The sequence below is a fragment of the Scatophagus argus genome, chromosome 4, assembly GCF_020382885.2.
Source record: "Scatophagus argus isolate fScaArg1 chromosome 4, fScaArg1.pri, whole genome shotgun sequence".
In the NCBI taxonomy this organism is placed as follows: Eukaryota; Metazoa; Chordata; class Actinopteri; family Scatophagidae; genus Scatophagus; species Scatophagus argus.
Window position 1 is genome coordinate 18993059 of NC_058496.1, and position 18787 is coordinate 19011845.

At 40.0% G+C, this 18787-nt stretch overlaps 1 protein-coding gene across 2 annotated transcripts in view; it reads right to left on the reverse strand.

The window, feature by feature from the left end:
* Positions 1-996: 996 nt before the first annotated feature.
* unc5db (unc-5 netrin receptor Db) overlaps positions 997-18787 on the reverse strand; it is a 161876-nt gene continuing 144085 nt past the window's right edge. For both annotated transcript variants that reach the window (XM_046386154.1, XM_046386153.1), the window contains 5 exons: positions 17076-17303; positions 12448-12597; positions 7800-7964; positions 5152-5330; positions 997-3575 (listed from right to left, as the gene is read on the reverse strand). In XM_046386154.1, coding sequence (XP_046242110.1) covers positions 3314-3575; positions 5152-5330; positions 7800-7964; positions 12448-12597; positions 17076-17303 — 984 coding nt within the window. In that variant the 3' untranslated portion in view covers positions 997-3313. The remainder of the gene's footprint in view (positions 3576-5151; positions 5331-7799; positions 7965-12447; positions 12598-17075; positions 17304-18787) is intronic.

Consider the following 18787-nt stretch of genomic DNA (forward strand, 5'->3'; position numbering starts at 1 on the left):
AAGCCAAGTCCTTCATTTTGCACCACATTCTTTGTGAAGAAATTGTTACATAAGTCACTGTCAAGTTTATGTCCTGAAATGAAATGTTCTTGACATCGTGAGACACCAAAACACAGGACAGAAGCCATATCTTGAGTCAGATAAAAGTTACTGTTGTACTTAACAAACAAAAGATAAACTTTTTCCTATAGGAGTAACTGCTAATAAGATATCATATCATTGTCTTCCAATCAAAATCACCTTCTGTTTATTTGTTTTAATTGTTTTAAGGATTACAAGACTGAAAAAGTAAACAAAACGCTAAACTGAATCCTCATTATAAAGTGCTACCAACACTGACCTACAGCACATGGGCCCTCAGCGCTCAGCCGCTGGTTAAGGCAGTATGGTCTGTGTTATACTTCATTTTTTTAAACAAGGACAACACTTCACTCTATTGGGCAGCCTGTAGGTTCATGAAAAGGACTCTTTTATTCCTGGGGTTTGCATGATGCTGTGTGACCAAATCACAGAGGAAAGTAGCAGAGGGGACAAATGAGGCTAGCCTCCATGTATCACACACAAGCTAACAAATGTGTGATTCACTGTCTGATTCACTGTACAAATGTGTGATTCACTGTCTGACAGCAAGAGGGAAAGATGAAGGTTTCTGAATTTTATAAAGTCAGCTATTTTTGACAGAAATGAACAATTAAAACCTGTCAATGACACACTGTCTCGTTCTCCTCTTTTTGAGTATTAATTATCAAGTCTGTCATTTAGCCCCCCCCATTACAATCGAGGTAAATGGAAATTCATCTGGGGTGCTGTTTATTTCTACATAAGAAACAGCCCATATGAAAACCTTTAACAGCATGTTCTTTGTATCTTGAGTACCAGCAAACTGGCTTTATTAGAGACAGCCTACTATACTAGCAGTATGTACCAATTTGATGTCAAATTGATTCAGAAAAAACTCTCATATGCATCTCTGTCAGATTTTTTTTTTTTTTTAATTTTGTATCACTGTTTTTCTGTTATTCCATAAAAAATGTGGCATATTTTATATGTATTATGCAGCTATTGCCAGGGAAAATATTCACAGCACAACCAAACCAGCAAGAGCCTTCACACAAAGCACAACGATCACCAGTCAGCAAGTTTTGTGAAAAGACACCCAGTTTGATTGAAGCAAGAATAATGAGGAGAGCATTTCTCTTCTCAAGCAACAGAAATACCAGGAGAACTTAATTTCACTTTAATGTCCAGAGAAGCAAAGTGAGAAAACACTGGTGAATCTTGTTCCTTCCAATCAGAAAAGCATTATGTGTGAGCGTCATGAGGATGACACAAAATAGTGGTGGTTTGCCAGTAGCCACGGTACTGTTTACTTCCGCTTTCCAAAAAATGGCTAAACCTGGCCTGGCATGCTGCAACATAAATCAAACAGTTCATCTGTAGTATGCAGTAGGCAGCTCTGATAACAGACAAAAAGAAGGATATATTTTCAATACTGAGAGCATCACAAGTGACCACCAGGGGAGAAGAAATCAAAGAGGCAAAATTTGCATGGCTAGACAGGGTAAGTGAGAGAACATGTTTTTGTGTTATTTTGGTGGCCTAATTTACCCAGCATGCATCTCTCTGGCTGATCGAAGGCAGAGACACATTGTGATCTGCCGTGCAGTATGAAAACCTGTCTGCAGGCTGAAGCTGGATGTTGTTTCTGAATACATTTCACATTTACTCAGTGTTCAGTCATACAAATTCTTACCTCCACGACAACGAGAGCCCTCGAAACTCTGGCTAAAGCTTGGGCCTGTTCAGCTGAGTGCAATGACAAAATCAGTGAGTGTGTCAAGGTTAAAAAATTAATGGATGTTCTTTATTTCCTTAATGACAATTCAACAGAGAAGGTCATACAGTTGTACTACTAGTACAATAGGTGAGCCAACTCACTTACCATTTCCTCGATGGTTGACAACATATATTTATTTCTTTTATTTAAAGCCACACATGCCCAGAACACCCTGTCTTTTATCATTCCGTCATTATGACATGTTTGGTGTTGATTTGAACATGATGTGTGACTGCATGTTGTATTTATGACACTGACACAATCAATATTATTATTTTTTGTTTGTTTGTTTGTTTGTTTCTTGTACAATATGCAAACCCCCAGCCTACATGTGCACGTGACCTCTGCTGCCATGAAATGTCAACATGTGTCTGCATGTGTGCTGGTGTGGAGGAAGGAGACGTGGTGGCGGTGGCAGTTGAATGTGTTAGGGCCTGATATGAGCTCTACGTGACTGGCGTTAATGGTGGGAATGGGTTGATAAGATATGGGGATACGCTCCCTGCTGTGCCAGGAAATGATGTTTTGCAGCTTCCTCTCACTCTATCTCATGGTAGAGGAAACTGTAATGAGCTGTAATGCCACAGTTGAAAATCTCACGCCATATTACACCAGATCTACGTTTTTTTTTTTTTTCTGTATCACACATGGGAAGTCGCCCTCACACCGTGCTGTCCTTCAAGGTTAGACTGGGGCAGAAATTAATGATCATACAACACTAACTGTCTATCAGAAATGCCAAACCTCAAACAGACTACATTTTTTGAAATTTTTTAAAAGACGAAAACAGGTGAATTTCAAGATACTTGGCTTTGAAAGATCACAAGCACAACATTTAAGCAATCAGCAGCTTCCTTTTAAAAATATAATATTGGACGTCAAAAAAGTAGCCTCTAAGTCCTCATTCATTCGTTGACATGGAAATTTAAAAAAAAGAAAGAAAGAAAATAGATCAGGTGTATTACCTTATTTGCATGTAAGAACCTCTATGCAAATATGATCAGCTGCCATGCTGACCACTGGGAAAAGGAGGGGAGACGGCAGGGACAGACGCGAGGACAAAAAGGAGCAATTTCAGAAAATAATGGGCACAAAACGTCAGGAAACATCCTCCCTTCTCTCCCTTTCCTCAAACACTCACCTGCTGAGCTAGAAAATGAATATACAGAGGGGCAGATTTAACTTAAAATAAGAAAAAAATAATAATAAAAAATAACAACTTAAAAATCAAGTGGAGAGGGAAAGAAAGATTTACAGTCCATCCTCGACAGATTCTTGAAAGACAGATTCACAGCAGGTAACCGGCTCACTTCCACCTGTTGTGACTGGTCAGCATGTTGACTGCTCATGCCTCCTACTCATACACCACCTGATGACCTTTCAGCACTCCGCCACAGTGTGTTGTCCATCGCTGGCTGTGCAGGTACACAGATATATGCCTTAGTTCATCAGTTTTCACTCACTGTCTTTTTTTGCTCAGCCTGTATAATCAGGAGCGGAGTCCTCTGTCGTCTGATTCGTTAGCGTACCTGTTCCGCACAGATTTCCCGCATGAATGTGACTGAAGTCAGACTCTGGCTCATCCTGATCCTTGGGGGAGCTTTTGGAGTGGATCTTGCCAATCTCCTCGAGGGCGCTGGCTAGAGAGTCAAGGTCAGCAGTGTCCTGGTGGCGAGCCTCCCACAGGCTCAGTATGACCGCTGAAGGACTCTGCTGCTTTGCAAAATAACCCAAGTTTCTGTAGAGGAGCACACAAAGCCAGATTAATGAATGAGACAAGAGGAGGTCACTCTCAGGGACAGAAGACGGGAAAAATCTTTCATGTTGGCTTTAGCTAAAGACTGTATACTTACAAGTTAAATATGCAATTATCTCATAAAATACATAAATCACACTGAATCTGTAAGCTAAATAATTCAAATGGTTTCCTGTGGTTACATTTCCTTTGAGAGGATGTTGGCCAACAGTTATTAAACTGTGGACTTTAAACTCCCCTGCAGTCTAAACTTTGTCTTTTTGTTCCCACAGGTGAATGTCTAAATTTAACTGTGTAGAATTATGCATGTGCAGAGTCTGACACTATAAGTCTGTTTTCACTTTCATTGCTGACAGTGTAAATGTTCTCTCTGCTCCGTGAAAATATGATTTTTAAGAGGTGGTGCCTACGAGCAAGATTAGTGACATCACAAATAGCTTGGAAGCCAATCTTGGTCCAACATCCAGCAAACACAAGTGTGATGTGGACACTTGGAGGTAATAGTAAGATTGAAAAGGATCAAAAGATTTCAAAAGAGAACATTTCAACAACGGCAAAGAAACTTCACAGTAAATACAAAAAAATTAGTATTTGAGATCATCAGTCATTTGTTTTCAAGGTTTTCCGGATTTCAGTTATGGAGTTCAAGCCCCTTCATTCAGAGCAGGCTCCTGTAATTACATCTACACAGAGAGAGCACTGTATACAGAATGGTAATCCACATGTCCCAGATAGCCCTGAATCAATAATAGCAGAACCCATCTGGGTACTTGAGTCCCTTCATTCAACTGTTTATTATATGTGTCTGTTGCTGAAAATTGATTAAGCACAAATTGTAGTAAACAAAACTGTCTGGTTATACATGCAGGTAAAACAAAACATATGACCTTCTAAAACTATTAAAATCATAATCAAGAAGAAATTGCCATCACAAAAGATGAGTAATCGCTGCCAGCATTGAAGAGAAGAGAGCTTGTTGCCATGCCAATCTGATGCTTGTATGGATCATGTTGTATTGAATCCAGTTGGGGGCAGTGTTTCACTGCAGCTCCTTGGTCATTCACAAGAGGAAAAAAGAAAAAACTCCAAGCAACATAAAAGGCTGCAGCCATTGGTCACATCAGGCTCAGTTCAAAGCCACGCAACTTGGAGAGGAAAGCTTATCTGGATAATTTGGAATCCCAAAGGACTCTTAGATACCAGAGTCTCATGAATCATGCACTTAACAGGAGATTATAGCTGCCACGAGCTAAGACCAAGCAAAGACAACAACTGGATTGAGTAAATAATAGAAGTTGCATTTCATTGTAAAAGCATCGTCAAATAAGGCTAGTCCTAAGACACAATCCAGAGGCCAATCAGTCCTGAGTATTTAACTGTTACAAAGAATTAAAGATACCAAGCTACAAATAAAGCCATGTTCACTCATTAAACACACTCAGAGAATGATAACAGGATTGTTATCATTCTTGTCAGTATACGTTCAAGGTGAGGCTGTTGCAGAGAAATGGGTGCACACATCAAGGAATCTCAGAGCGCATTCACATCATACGCTCACCGATCTAAGTGGAGTTTCTGGGCTAAGAGTTGCCAGTCCTTGCCCTTGGCGTTGGCAGTGTCGAAGGTGGCGCAGATCCTCTGGCGGATGGACAAGGGGATTTTGAAGGCCTTGGGCCCCGTCTGGGACGTGATGGTGCAGTCTGTCTGCATAAAAAATGGAACTGACTCCTTTTCAGTCTGGAGAAACAGAACAGGAACAGACAATAATCAGACCAGGGTCAGATTTACTGGGGACACTTCAGACATTTTTTTGAAACATCTATACATAGACCATAATCAAATAAGACAAATGTGGTACCCTCTAGGTAGCCTCTTCCATTGGTCAGAGAGACTTTAACCCAGCTCACTCATTGGCAGAGGGACATACTAAGGGATATTGAGCCTAGAGCCAAGGTTTCCAGTGTCACAAACACGGCTATCACCATGGTAACCTTATGTTGCACACATTACCTGCTCAGGAGCAGGTAATGTTCTGAGTTTAAAATTAAAATTGGCTATCAAAAATGCTGTCTTTTCATTAATTCTTCAGTGATATAGATTCTCAGTGGAGGAAATGTGTTATATATGAGCTGTACATTAGTAATGCCACCAAACGAAGCTGTGCAATTACAGCAGAACAGCGGAAGATGCATGTATCGCATTGTCATTTTGTTTTTTTGGGGTTTTTTTTTCCCACAGTAACCTACATGCATCTGATGCAAAAAATCATGTTTATCCTTTTTCCTTCAGCTAGTATTTACATATTCAATTTTACACAGTATTTTATTTATAAACTTAAAGAATGACGAAGAAATAGCAGCTACAGATCACTTTGGACAGTGTTGTTATTGTTGGTCCTGCTTTTGTTGCCAATGTCAGTTTAAACTTCTGGCATTGCAGCTATAAGAACACTGATTCAAAAAAACTGATTAGTCTTTTTGGCAATCAGTATCACAGATCATATTCGATCATTAAAACTACAGCGTGCAGCTGTAAGGTTAGAAATAAACAGGTGGCTTTCAGTAAAACAAATATATTAACTTGCAAATAAACACAATCATCAATTTTCTTCCAGTAATCCTCTCTGGCCATATTTACCTTATTATTTTTATGTATTTTTCGTAGCTCTCCATTATAACAACCCTTTCTCCTTAACTGAAGTAGGCTGCATATGATCAGCCCATCAGATGACACACCCGTTTGCTGCGTCATTTGATGGGCCCTTTGAACCTGTCCCCGGGTCTGCTGGATTTCTCTGTCACACAGTTACCAATATGAACACCATACTCGAGAAAGCAAATACAATATGTACGGTACTGTAATCGACAGGTATCCCAGGTGATTACGTACTCTATTCTACTTGCACAACTTAAAGCCACCTTTCAAGGCGACAGATGGTATGTGTTGCTTCATGTCTTTATGCTGGCAGTGACTTTTCGCACAAACTCTTGGTTGCCGGAGCATGTATGTCATCTCCTCATCAGGATAACAGCGTGTATGTTTCTATCCAACAGATAATCTTAATTTACAATTTTGCATTATACAGCCTGTGCGGAAATGAAAATAAATTTAAAAAATAAAAGTGTAAAAACGGTATAAAAGCTTTTACACCTGTCTGAGGTCTGAGTCAGTGCACTGATAAAATATCAGGTCTGTGTGGAACCATGACAAGACTTTCTAAAACAAATCCATGAAACAAACATTAATGGCATATTTCCATCATGTTTTCCATCATTTGAGGTTTGACTGGAACTCTTTTAATTACGCCATCCCATTGTGCCCTCTTCTTCTGCAGTGATTTAATGGCACCCGACTGGAGAATTAACACCGCCAACTGTGCGCTCATCTCCTAATAGTCACGTAACGGCAATGGATGACAACCTAAATTAATTTGCATTTTCTTCTGCCAGTTGTCTGAGTAAAAACTGTGCTAAATTTGGGTGAAAACTTGCGAACTGGTCATGTTGGAGTAAATGACCCTCATTGTAAAACACAGTGCAGACTGTCTTTCCTATTGTTTTGCCAAAATGAATGTGATGATTTTATTTCCTGTCCATTTCCATCCTGTCCCAATGATGAAGGTAGGATTAAAAACAAGTCATAAAAAGAAATGGCAAATAATATTTCATCTGTGTCTGACAGTAATAGTATGTGCCTAAACTAGGTACATGGCCTTGAGGTAGGGCAAGCACTTTTGTGACTGGTTGTGGACGAACAGTTGGGTAAAATCAATGAATGGCACTCTCTCCTGCTTTAACAACTACTGTCAAGGTGCTCTTGAGTGAGGACTTCTAACTCCTCGCTGCTCCAGTGGAGCTGCTCAGCAGCTGACAGAAGACTGCTGTTACACTGGACAGTTCCCAGATGTTAATGCATATGAAAGTGATGCAGACTATTTGCTGAAGCACATGTTTCCCTGGACAGATAAAGGTTAAAAATGTGAACAGTAAATGTGGTGAACAACTGGATTGCTGATGTCTGAGTTTAGCATAAATCTGTGAAGAAATAAAGTGTCCTCTTCGCTCTATTAATACGCAATGCAAGCTCAGGAGAGCTGCTGTCAGTGGACACACTCAGGGAAGGTTATAGAAAGGTTGAACACGAAAGTGAAACAACACCACCCCACCACCACCAACCCCTTCGCCTCCCGCAGCTGCAGAGCCCCACCTCAGCCACAGCCGTGTAGACCTGCAGAATCTGCTCGTGGCCTTTGACCTGGCGCACGCTGATTTTGCAGGAGAGCTGGGCGGTGGCAGGGCTGTATCTCTCCAGAGAGAAGGCACAGTGCAGGGGCTGCTGGTTGCTGCACCACACTTGGGGGAAGGAGAACTCCTAAGGAGGCAGAAAAAAAGAAACACAACACAGCAATGTTAACATATGCTCTAAATGAGATGATTCAGCTCCCTGTTCCACAGTGCATGTTGCCACACACACTACTTGCATGTAACAAGATAAAAAGTAAGAACTGCCTTTGAAGCCTCAGTGATTCCATGGCTTGATAGAAAGAAGATATCCTGATATCATTTCCAAATATCACCATATTCCTGTGTACAGAAGCTGTACAGAAAGTGTATAAGGGTTTGGGCTGTAGGCAATATTTGTCGGAATATGGGGAACAGGGAAAAAGATTGCCTTTGATTTTTAATTAATTTTCAGAGAATGGACACATGTATAGGGAAATGTCCTTGACCTGTGCAAGACTCTGTCATATCTGCATATTAACAGGGGCCTGTAAACAGTTCTCGGTGAAGTCCGCAGCATTAAAAGCGGCAGGCGGTGTGCCTACTGATGACTTAACCTTTTTGGCTTTGATCTTAGCTGCCCTGTGCGCAGCAGCAGATAATGGAGTCTGGGACTGTGGTGGATTGGGTTGGGGGTGTTGATGGACGTGGAAAGCTTGGATGCTCTTTAGCAGTAAAAGCTGACTTGATGTATGGCACAATGCTCTGCTATTATTCTACACCTGCTCCGCCAAAGCAGGTTTGCGGTGCCTGCCGTCCTGAGGTGCTCATAAATAAGGCTGTGGAAAGGGTGGATTGTGTGAAACGTGGAGCTTTCACCCTTCATTCAGATCTTTAAGCAACAACAGCATGCAGTGGGGACACAGCTCAGCTGTTCTGCAAATGGTAACAAGAGGTACAAAACACCATTCACTGACTAATACTGTTTGCATCTTAATGTCCCTGCAAGCAGGGCCAACACAAAGCTATTAATCTCAAGTCATGTCTGTCTTTATGATCCTCAAGAGAGAAACGCTTGTGACAGCAGCAGGGTTCACACAAAAAGCTGTACACAAACACAAACATTAAGTCAACAGCAGATGAATGTTATGAGCTGATAAGAAATTACTTTCATCAAGCCACATCTGACTATCCTTTATAGGTGCATATGTGACAGCAGTGGGTACCAAACAACCCACCTAACACCATGAAGGTTGCTTTCTAAACCCAAGGGGGATCTGTTGGTGTGCTGATCAGCATCTGAATAGCTTAAGAGCAACTTCGGGTTCAGCTAAACCAGAGCTGTTGCTAGTTAAAGATGCAGCTGCGTGCTATAAGCTGAACCTGGCTGCTCTGTCAAAATGAGAACAGGCTTGGTTCAGTTTGTTGTATTGTTAAGAAAATTTAAGCTTTCCCACTTTACATTACTTTTTTAAAAATATATATATATATTTAAAAAGGCTGGTCACCCACTTTTTCAGGGGTGCCTGTGTATGCAAGACAATAAAGCAAGACAAAAATACAAAGCGAGCAATAATAATAATACATCATACAGTATATACAGTGCATTATAAAAAAAACACACCACAAACAGTCAATGAACATACAGTCCATTATTTTTTGTGTTTCTGCGAGTTTTGTTATCATTCTGTAGCTTCCCAGTTGTGTTGCTAATGTGTTCAAATGTGAATTTTCAAACAGACTTTACAACATGCTGTTTTCCCAAGCTTTTCTAAAATTTCCCATGTGACGTGAAGTAGGTTTCTGATGATGATAATGCCAAAGATGCTTTAGAACAACAAAAGATAACACATGACAAGCAGCGCCAGTTGCATGAAATGGTATACGCTTCCTGTCTCCCAGGTGGGTGGGGTTACTATTACCGACCTGCAGTGGGTCACAGTGAACAGCTGAAAAGATCATCGGGGTCTCTCTCCCTGGCATCAAGGACATCTACACCACATGCTGCATCTGCAATGCCCTCAGCATTGTGGATGACTCTGCACACCCATCACACAAACTGTTCACTCTTCTACTGTATGGGAAAAGACACTGAAGCATTCGGGCTCTTATAACCACACTGGTGCTTGAAGTGTTCAGTTCTCAGAGACCGGTCAAACATTCCACAACAGGATCACGTTCTGGTCGGTGCTGCTCCTTGTTGTTGTATCTATAGTCTCTGTGCAGTATATATAGTCTCTGTGCATTAGGTATAGTCCTACGTTGGTTTGCACTATGTACAGTGTTGCATTTAGTTTGGTCCCTGGAAGAACGCTGTCTCATTTCACTGTTCACTGTTACTGTAAACAGCTGAAATAACAATAAAAACCTCTTGACTTGACCTAACTTTGCCATGTCCAAAAATAAGAAAGAAAAAATTGAACGATTGCACCTTATTTTGCGAGAGAGTGTTGCTGCATCCACTATTTACTTGGGTGACTGTGGAGCCTATATCTATATCTGTATCTATATCTATATCTATCTATCTATCTATATATATATATGGCAAGTGTGCACTGAATTCACACAAAATTCAGCAGTGTGTCCCACAGGATTGCTTTTGTGTTTTAGAATGTAGCCACTGTGAAACAATCTGAAAATATTGTTTAATTTCTCTGATTCACTTCTGTGTTCGCACTAGCATCGCTCCCTCTCTCCATTCACTTCGCAGCTCGCTCGACCACTGCTGCTGTCTGTCTGTCTCTTTCTGTCTCTCTCTTCGAGCTGGAAACCAACTTTGAATCGTGTTTTTACAAACAGCAACCAACAAATCCTGAAATACAAGCTAACATTTAAGTCACTTCCATGTCTACACTGTCACTGAACTTCTCTGTGTGTGTGTGGGCTGATGGGGAAGATGGCATCAGCGCCGTAATTTATGTTGCTGTTTTTTGCTATGGGGTGATTTGGAGTTTACATTTTAAATTCCCAGAGAAGAATGCAGATGGAACAAAGGGGACCAACAAGTCCAGTTTGCCAGGAGGTGCTTTGTAGATATACAGAATGAAGTGTCATTTTCATTTCACCATCAACGAAGGCCATCCAACATTCTCATTCAACAAACAACAATGAGTTCTCGATCAACAACAGCAGCATTTGCTCAGGTTCTCAGTCAGATCCAGTCAGGATGGAAATATAGCAATACGTACCTTTCCTAGTTCCAACCTCTTGACCAAATATGGTCACTTTCATACGATATTCTTTCGTATTTCTTTCCAATTAAGAGCAAAACTTTTCACTTCAGTGGAACTGCTAGTCAGTAACTGCTGCGGACTGAATTCATACTGAAACAAACACCACGTGTCTTATTATTTATAGTCTGACTGCACTTTTGATCAGAGATACATTTTTAGTCTGCTACAAATGTTGTACTGTGCAAATAATAATAACTCTGTTACCTAACAATCTACTGCTATATCAATTGTTTGTACATTACTTGTACATCACATTATAATAAGTCTGACTGATCTATGACTTTTTTCAAAGGAAAGATAAAGATTATACTAATGTCTGAATAACACACACTTGATAACTTATAAGAAATCAAGAAAAACATGGCCTTGTATTAATGAAACTGTTGGCACACTAGAAGTAGAAAGTTGCATTTGAATGCTTTTGTATTTGACATAATGTGATATTTAGTTTGATGACACAAAGAATACAGATATGAATGAATGGATATGAATAACTCACAAAAATATCACGTCAAAGCAGATAATAGATCTGCTGGTGCACGACATCAGTGTCACATTGTGCTTCTAGACACGAAGAGTACACCTTCTTCTTATGTGGTCGAGTTGACAGGAATAAATATACAATGTATGGACACATTTTCAAAATAAGGCTTGCTGGGAAACATTTCAGCTGATGGTCACAGTTTGGTTGGGTTAAGGAAAACATCAGGGTACTTGTCACAAGTCGAGTATGTTAGGATATAATAAGCAAGCTGTGACACATGGGACACAAACAGTGAAAGTCCTGAGTCTGAACCATCTATCCACACTGACCTCCTTCCTCTTTCCTTGCTCTTAATACTACGTACCTTCATACATGGGTGTTTCAAGCAAAAGCATTGTGCCAAAATGTGACATTGACACTGTGTCCTGCAGTGGAACAGAGGGTTTATTGCATGCTTTGGCATGACGCTGGAAGTTATGATGACTAATGAGTGGATTATCACTATTATTGGTGTTTTTTTTTTTTTATTGTGATTTTGACATAATCATGTGTGCTGATGTATGACCTCTGTACTGTAAATATTTTTGTTTTGCAGTCCCCTACAGGGGGATTTTTGTATATACATTATACATTACAGACACAATGTCTTCTAATAGAGTTCCTACTTAAAAAGTGGTAAATGATAAGCATTACATCAAAATATGTTGCACAGCACAAAAAGTAAAAAGGCCCAAGTGAAGACTCTCTAACTAAGAAGCACAAACACACCAGAGCACTCCTGTCACTGACTGGTAAGTGATGATATACTCAGTGCAGAAAACACCACATTAATTAGCGAAAACAGGATCTTCAGATTTGCACTTTAGTATGTGATCTCTTTATTCATGTGATGTTTTGTCAGGTACTGCCATGGCTACCTGACATGTGGTAAAGGGTTTGATGCTCCACAGGAACTGGGGAACATCCTGGATGGACACCTGGAGGCTGAAGGTGTTCGCTCGAAAAGGCAACATCTTTGGCTCCTCGAGGAGCTGACCTCCTCTGCTTTTCTCTGCTGCCACCACTCCCTGGAGGGGAAAAGAATGGAAGATGAAGGAAGAGAATGAGAGGGAAGAGGTCAGAAAGAAAAATGACATGAAAGAAAAATAGTGCAGACAGAATAACAACGGGGGGAAAGAGAAACTAGATAAATGTGAGAGAATTCTTCCCTTTGCCTTGAAGGTACACTACCTTTGCATATCAGCACAAACACCTGTTGCTAATCCTTTCCTCTGTCACATCCACTAATTGACTCATCACAAATCACAGAAGCCGAGTAGTGACGTTGAGTCTCAGCTGAACAAATCATACAACTCATGCTCACATTAGCATCACATTTGCAGCTTTAACATGACAGTTTGAAGCTTGAATTTAATGCTGGGGAAACACGTGCACTGGGGAGGGCAGGCACGACGACAAACGTCCATCTACCAAATTGAATTTGTGATGATGAAAGAGCACTTTGATTGTCGCTCGCAGGTATTCATCTGTCATCACTGTTCAGTGTCCCAGTGGGATAGTTCCATGTCTGGTCTGTCTGTCCTTAACCATCTCAATCACAAAGGGAAAAGACAGAGAACACAGCTGTGACTAATGTCAGGCCTCACTCACTGATTCTGACTGAGTGTCTGTGTGTGCAAGATGGTTATGCATGTGTGGTTGAATGTGTGCATGCATTTTTACACGTGTATATAGAAAAGCATGCCCGGGGCATATTGCTGTAGGTGTGAGAACAATCAACTATTGGCAGATTAAAGACATTCATAGAAGAAACAAATGTGGCAGCAGGGAACCTGAAATATGGTGTTCCTCCTCTGCCATCTGCTCCTGTCATTCAATACACAGAAAAGCTGGACAACACTGGATTTTCTTCTTTTTCCTCCATTGGATGTAGCTAAATTGAACCTGTTAAAAGGTTCCCTCGTTTGAACTCATGTGAAGCTGTCAAGACGCCATGACTGAAGTTGTGTGTATCTTGAGACCGTTACTGATCTGCTGTTTGACACATTGCACATGACTGATGTGTCTTGGATCATGTTTTACAGCTAAGGGACTGTTGTACTGTCAGCGAGAAATTAAGAAAGAAGAACTGCAAAGTTGTTGAGGTTATTTTGGGTGTCCACGGTTCCAAAAGCTGAGTACTCATTTTAAGTATTAATTTTCTGCATACACAAAAGTGAAAGGCCGCAGGTCGAAGCCATTGTTATCATCAAGCTCCTATCTTCCGTTTTTTCTAACATTTAGAATTGTTAGCAAGAGCATAACCAGACAAAACTGGATTTCTTAACTTTCCTTGTACAATCTAGCATGTAGCTACCTTGAACATGTGAGCACCTCATATATTAACTCATTTGAAGCTGTTATGAAGGCATTTTTGAAGTTTTTTGAAGACTTTGACCACACCTGATCTACTGTGTCACATGTAGCGGAATCAAAAATAATTCAAAATTAATGTGATGGAAACCATTGCAATCATCATTTTAAAAAAACAAATCAAAACAAAAAACAAAACTAACAAAACAAAAGCAATAATGTCTTGATGATGTTAGAATTCAGGACACTTTTAGCTTTTGTCAGGGCTAAAGGTTGAGGTGAACAGTATTTTCTGGTAGCATTTACACTGGATGGTAACGTCTGCCAGCAGAATACTAATATGCCCCGCATTTTCAGGTAGGAAGCTTGTCTCCAGTACCTCTCCACTTTGACCTGAATGCTATCACCTTGGAAATGGAGGGACTTTTATTCTGCCCCTAAACATCAACATTTTCTCTGTTTTCATTATTACAGCTGAGCTTGTGTCAGCTTTCCTTAAACTGAATGTTTATTGGCTAATTCTAAAATGAGATGAAGATAATGAGATCTTTATGAAGTGCATTAATCTGGAAAGAAACATTCAGAAAGTCTGACTTGTTGAAAAGGTACTCTTTTAAAAGAGCCTGCAGCATTGTGCAATACACAATATATTAGAAAAATGCCAATCTTAAACTCCTCCTTGGTCTCAGCTGAAGAAAATACCTCCCTCACATGAGTGTTTGTGATGCATCAGGCTTCCTGTTGATCCAGAATACAGTCTGTGATTGGAGCTTGAAAAACACACAGCAGAGATGTGCCGCTAACAGACAGCAGCCCAAGGGACACGCAAAAGTCTGGCATCTGCTCGGCAGGCTGGGAATTCATAAACCAAATCCAGAATGCATTTTAAAGCCAGCTGCCACTGACGGCTGTAACATGACAGAAAGGCAGTCGGGAGGCAGAGTCAGTCACGAGGCTCGCAAGGCTCTGTTTAGTTTGGTTCAGCTCTTCTGTTGGTCTAGTCTCCCTGGGGAGGATGGGAAGTTTGATTTCCCTGATGTTCACTGATGAGATCTCAATGTTTAAAAGCCCTATAGGTCACTGAAGGATAATCAAATCAAACAAGATTAAAAAAAAAAGAATGATTGGCTAACACATGAATGACAGTGATCACCATACGGCAGTCTTTGTCTCAGTCTATTAAAACTTCTGGAAGAGAATCTGTCAGGCTGAGTCCCCACTATCAGCTCTGCACTATTGTTTCACAGCAATAATGAATCTGCAATCACTCACATGGTTTAACTGGTAGACAGCACATGCTGAGGCCCCTGCTGCCTCAGACAGCCCAGGAAGGAGCCACGTACACACAAGATGTTCAATTCGAATCTAGGCCGTGACCTACAACACAGACTTCCTAATAGAGTAAGAACTGCTCAAGCGAAAATGTGCATCCTCACGTTATTGTGACAGAGGTCAGAAACAGCATAAGTTGTGATGCATTTTTTTTAACAAAAAAAAAAAAAAAAACAAACTGCTGAATTTGACCATTTGAATTCTGGACTGTTGGTGAAATTAGTAAGAAATGCTGTCCTCTCTCTCAAACAAAACCAAAACCAAAAGAAAAACAAAAAAAAATTGATATAATAGTAAAGCCACTAGGCAAGTGACTGCCAAGGCAAGTCACTTCTCTCTCACTGTGATTAAACAAAAACTAATTTTCTCATGTAGCTCTACTGGTATCAAGCCATGTGGACAGTTTTTGCTCCTATTTTGTGATTTGCCTCTGAGATTTCTGCCTTCAACCCAGTACAACTGAGATAAATAGAACTTGATTTGTGATGCTCACAGCTTTGAGAAATGACATTCAAAAGCAAAGTGTCTTTCGAGAAATAATGTCCCACTTACTCTTGATAATCCACAAACCTCATTAACAGTTTTCGTAGGACTAAGAAACAGTCCCTATGAGAAATTGACAGTGTGTTCTGTGGATCATCCAGAGTAACAAGGAAACTGGAGCAAGACACCGCAACAGTCATTTATGTAACCTGATTCATGTAAGTCCAATATTCACCCTGCAATCAGGCTTTGTTTTCATACTCCAGCAACACCTGAGGGAAATGTCTGGCTCTGTAGCCGCTACATATTCCACTGAGTTCACCGGTTTGTGCTTAACTTAGTCTATTGGCTGTTTGGTACTGGGCAGGCAGTCTATTCTGGGATTATCAGAGCATTTTTTAAAATTTATTTTTGCTGAAAACTGGAAATAAGGCGGTAAAGTTGTTGACTGTAAAAACCAAAACAATGAGCTAAAAGAAGCTAAAAGAGCTCCAAAGAGCTGAGAGGAAGTGGAGTGTCAGGTGGTAATTCCCTGCAGGTTTGTCAGTAAAAGCAACACCAGTAACATCTTTCACATTACAGGGTCCTTTGAACTATTCAGGAAAAGTACAAATGACTCGCCATAAGCTTTTCTTATGTGTAGACAGTGTGCACAGAATTACAAAGCGGAGCACAAAGTTTGAAACATAATGCTAGGGTCATGACATGCAAGTACAGCTAAAGAAATAACTACCAAAAAAATGTAATTTCCAAGGTAAACAGGAAACTCAAGCACTAGGGGCAACCGTGGCTTAGAGGCTGGTGAAGCGGCTTGTGATCAGAGGGTTGCCGGTTTGATTCCCCCACCAGACAGGCAGGAAAAATTTGGGTGTGGTGGAGTGATTAATGAGAAAAATGCTCCCTCCTTCCATTAGCTGACTGATGTACCCTTGAGCAAGGCACTTAACCCCCAATTTGTTCCCCGGGTGCCGGACAGTGGCAGCCTACTACTCCTGTGTGTGTGCATGTAATTTGCTGGGTGTTGCATGTGTGTTCAACTAAGGATCAGTTAAATGCAGAGGATATTTTTCTATTTCTATTTTCTTGCACTTTTTTGTTGCACGTCTTCTAAAAGAAGTAAATAATACTCTTGCGATGTACACAAGCAAATATTAGACTAGTTTAGCATTAAATTAGCTGCCCAATCAGTCATTAATCTCAGACTTGGCTCAAGGAAGCCAAAGTATTTGCTACTTAAGCTGTTATTAATGACCACATCCTCTTTAAGAATAACTGAGAATGAGAACCGTGAAGCACAGTGAAGCTCAAAATGATAACTCAACTTTTGTTGGACAGACAAAGTGAAAAATAATGATCCTGATCAGCATCCTTTCCCCACCTGAAAGGCGTGTGGCGTGTCGTCCACACAATACACCCGCAGGCTGTAGCTCATGGAGCCGGCCTCCATGTTCCCAAACACAGCCAACTTCAGCCTCTTGACAGCAGCCTGAGTCAGCGGCTCGCCAACCAGGGCGTATGAGCCTGGCTGGTCCAGCAGCAGGTGGCAGCACGTCGAGTCCATCAGGCAGTAACAGGAAGTGGACTCCTCCTCCACCGACATCACTTCCTGCATTAAAGAGCAAAGGAAATAGCAATGAGGACCCAATAGGCATAGGTAGGTTAATGTCAGCCTGTGACTCCCAACTAAAACATATTGCATTAAATAACCCATATTTTTCACTTCTGATTCAATTTCAAGAAATATTTTGATTGAAGATTTAAAGCATTTCTAATAGTGAAAATACTGAATAAAGGCACAATTTATTTTGAATTAATTTGATATTGTTATACTATATTCTTATTCTGTTTACTGCTGAGGATAAAATGGTGGACAAAGAATTTTTTTTTTTTTTTTGATCATAAATCCTGCACACTATCAACTGCCTCTACTCACTTTTTTAAGACTGTGGAGGTTCTAAGAACTTCATCAGGTAAAATCAGTGGAGGACATTTTGGTTCTTTCATAGTATTGATGCACTATGTACATTTTACATAGACCATGCAATTTACGCTGAATGTTTATGCAAGAGAAACTTTCATTAAATGACACTGAAACACTTTGATCACTTTTATGTCATAAAATCAATCTATGAGAACATTTGTACAAAAATAACAGCAGGATCCACAATTGAATTTTTAATGACAACTATTGTAAGTACATGTAAAATAAAGAGTTTACAAGTACACTTAATGTTATTAAGTGTACTTGTACTTATTATGTTAAAAATACCAATACCATTATAAACTGACTAGTTCTGTCTGTCTTCTGCAACTTACTACATAAAATAATAATAATAATAATAATAATAATAATAAATCAACAGCAATGTGTCCTTCCAGAAATCATGACCTGGTTACTCAAAATAATCCAGAGATTTTGTTATGAGCATTTTGAAATAGGAATGATTTTCCTCCTACCAAACTAAAGAAAGAACCATCCATCTACTCAAGGACGAGAGGCCTGTGCTGGTGACAGAGTGGGATTTAAACATTAATGGTGTCCTAGCCTTTCACCCATGAGCAGAGGCACATTATGTTACATACGGCACGACAATAGTCCAGACAAGAAACACATGAAATATGTATTTTTAATTTTGGGGTGATTTTGGATTTTTTGTATGCAAAATGCAATGTATGGGTCAATTATTCTGACATAAATAGTAAAGGTTCCAGGTTCCAGGTACAGGTTACCAATACTAATAAGGAAATAAACTCATTACTGTATATACAGTATAAATGTATACCATGTATATGTTTACGTTAAGTCCAAAGGCTTATCATGTACGTATTAACATTTGCAGATTGTATCTCCAAATTCACTACATACAGTAAAATTAGCACCTCTTCAGGCTCCACAAACTTAACTGTTCTGAAATGATAACGAAACATCTCATGTTTCTCTAGTTAATGAAAACCTTTTTTAATTCCTTAGAGGAAATTTGTATGATTCAATAATTAAAATGGGTCAATGGGTAAAACCTTGGAACAAAATCCAATCATCAGAAATAAACAAGATAAGATAAATCAGTGTGTAAGATAAAGATCTTACAC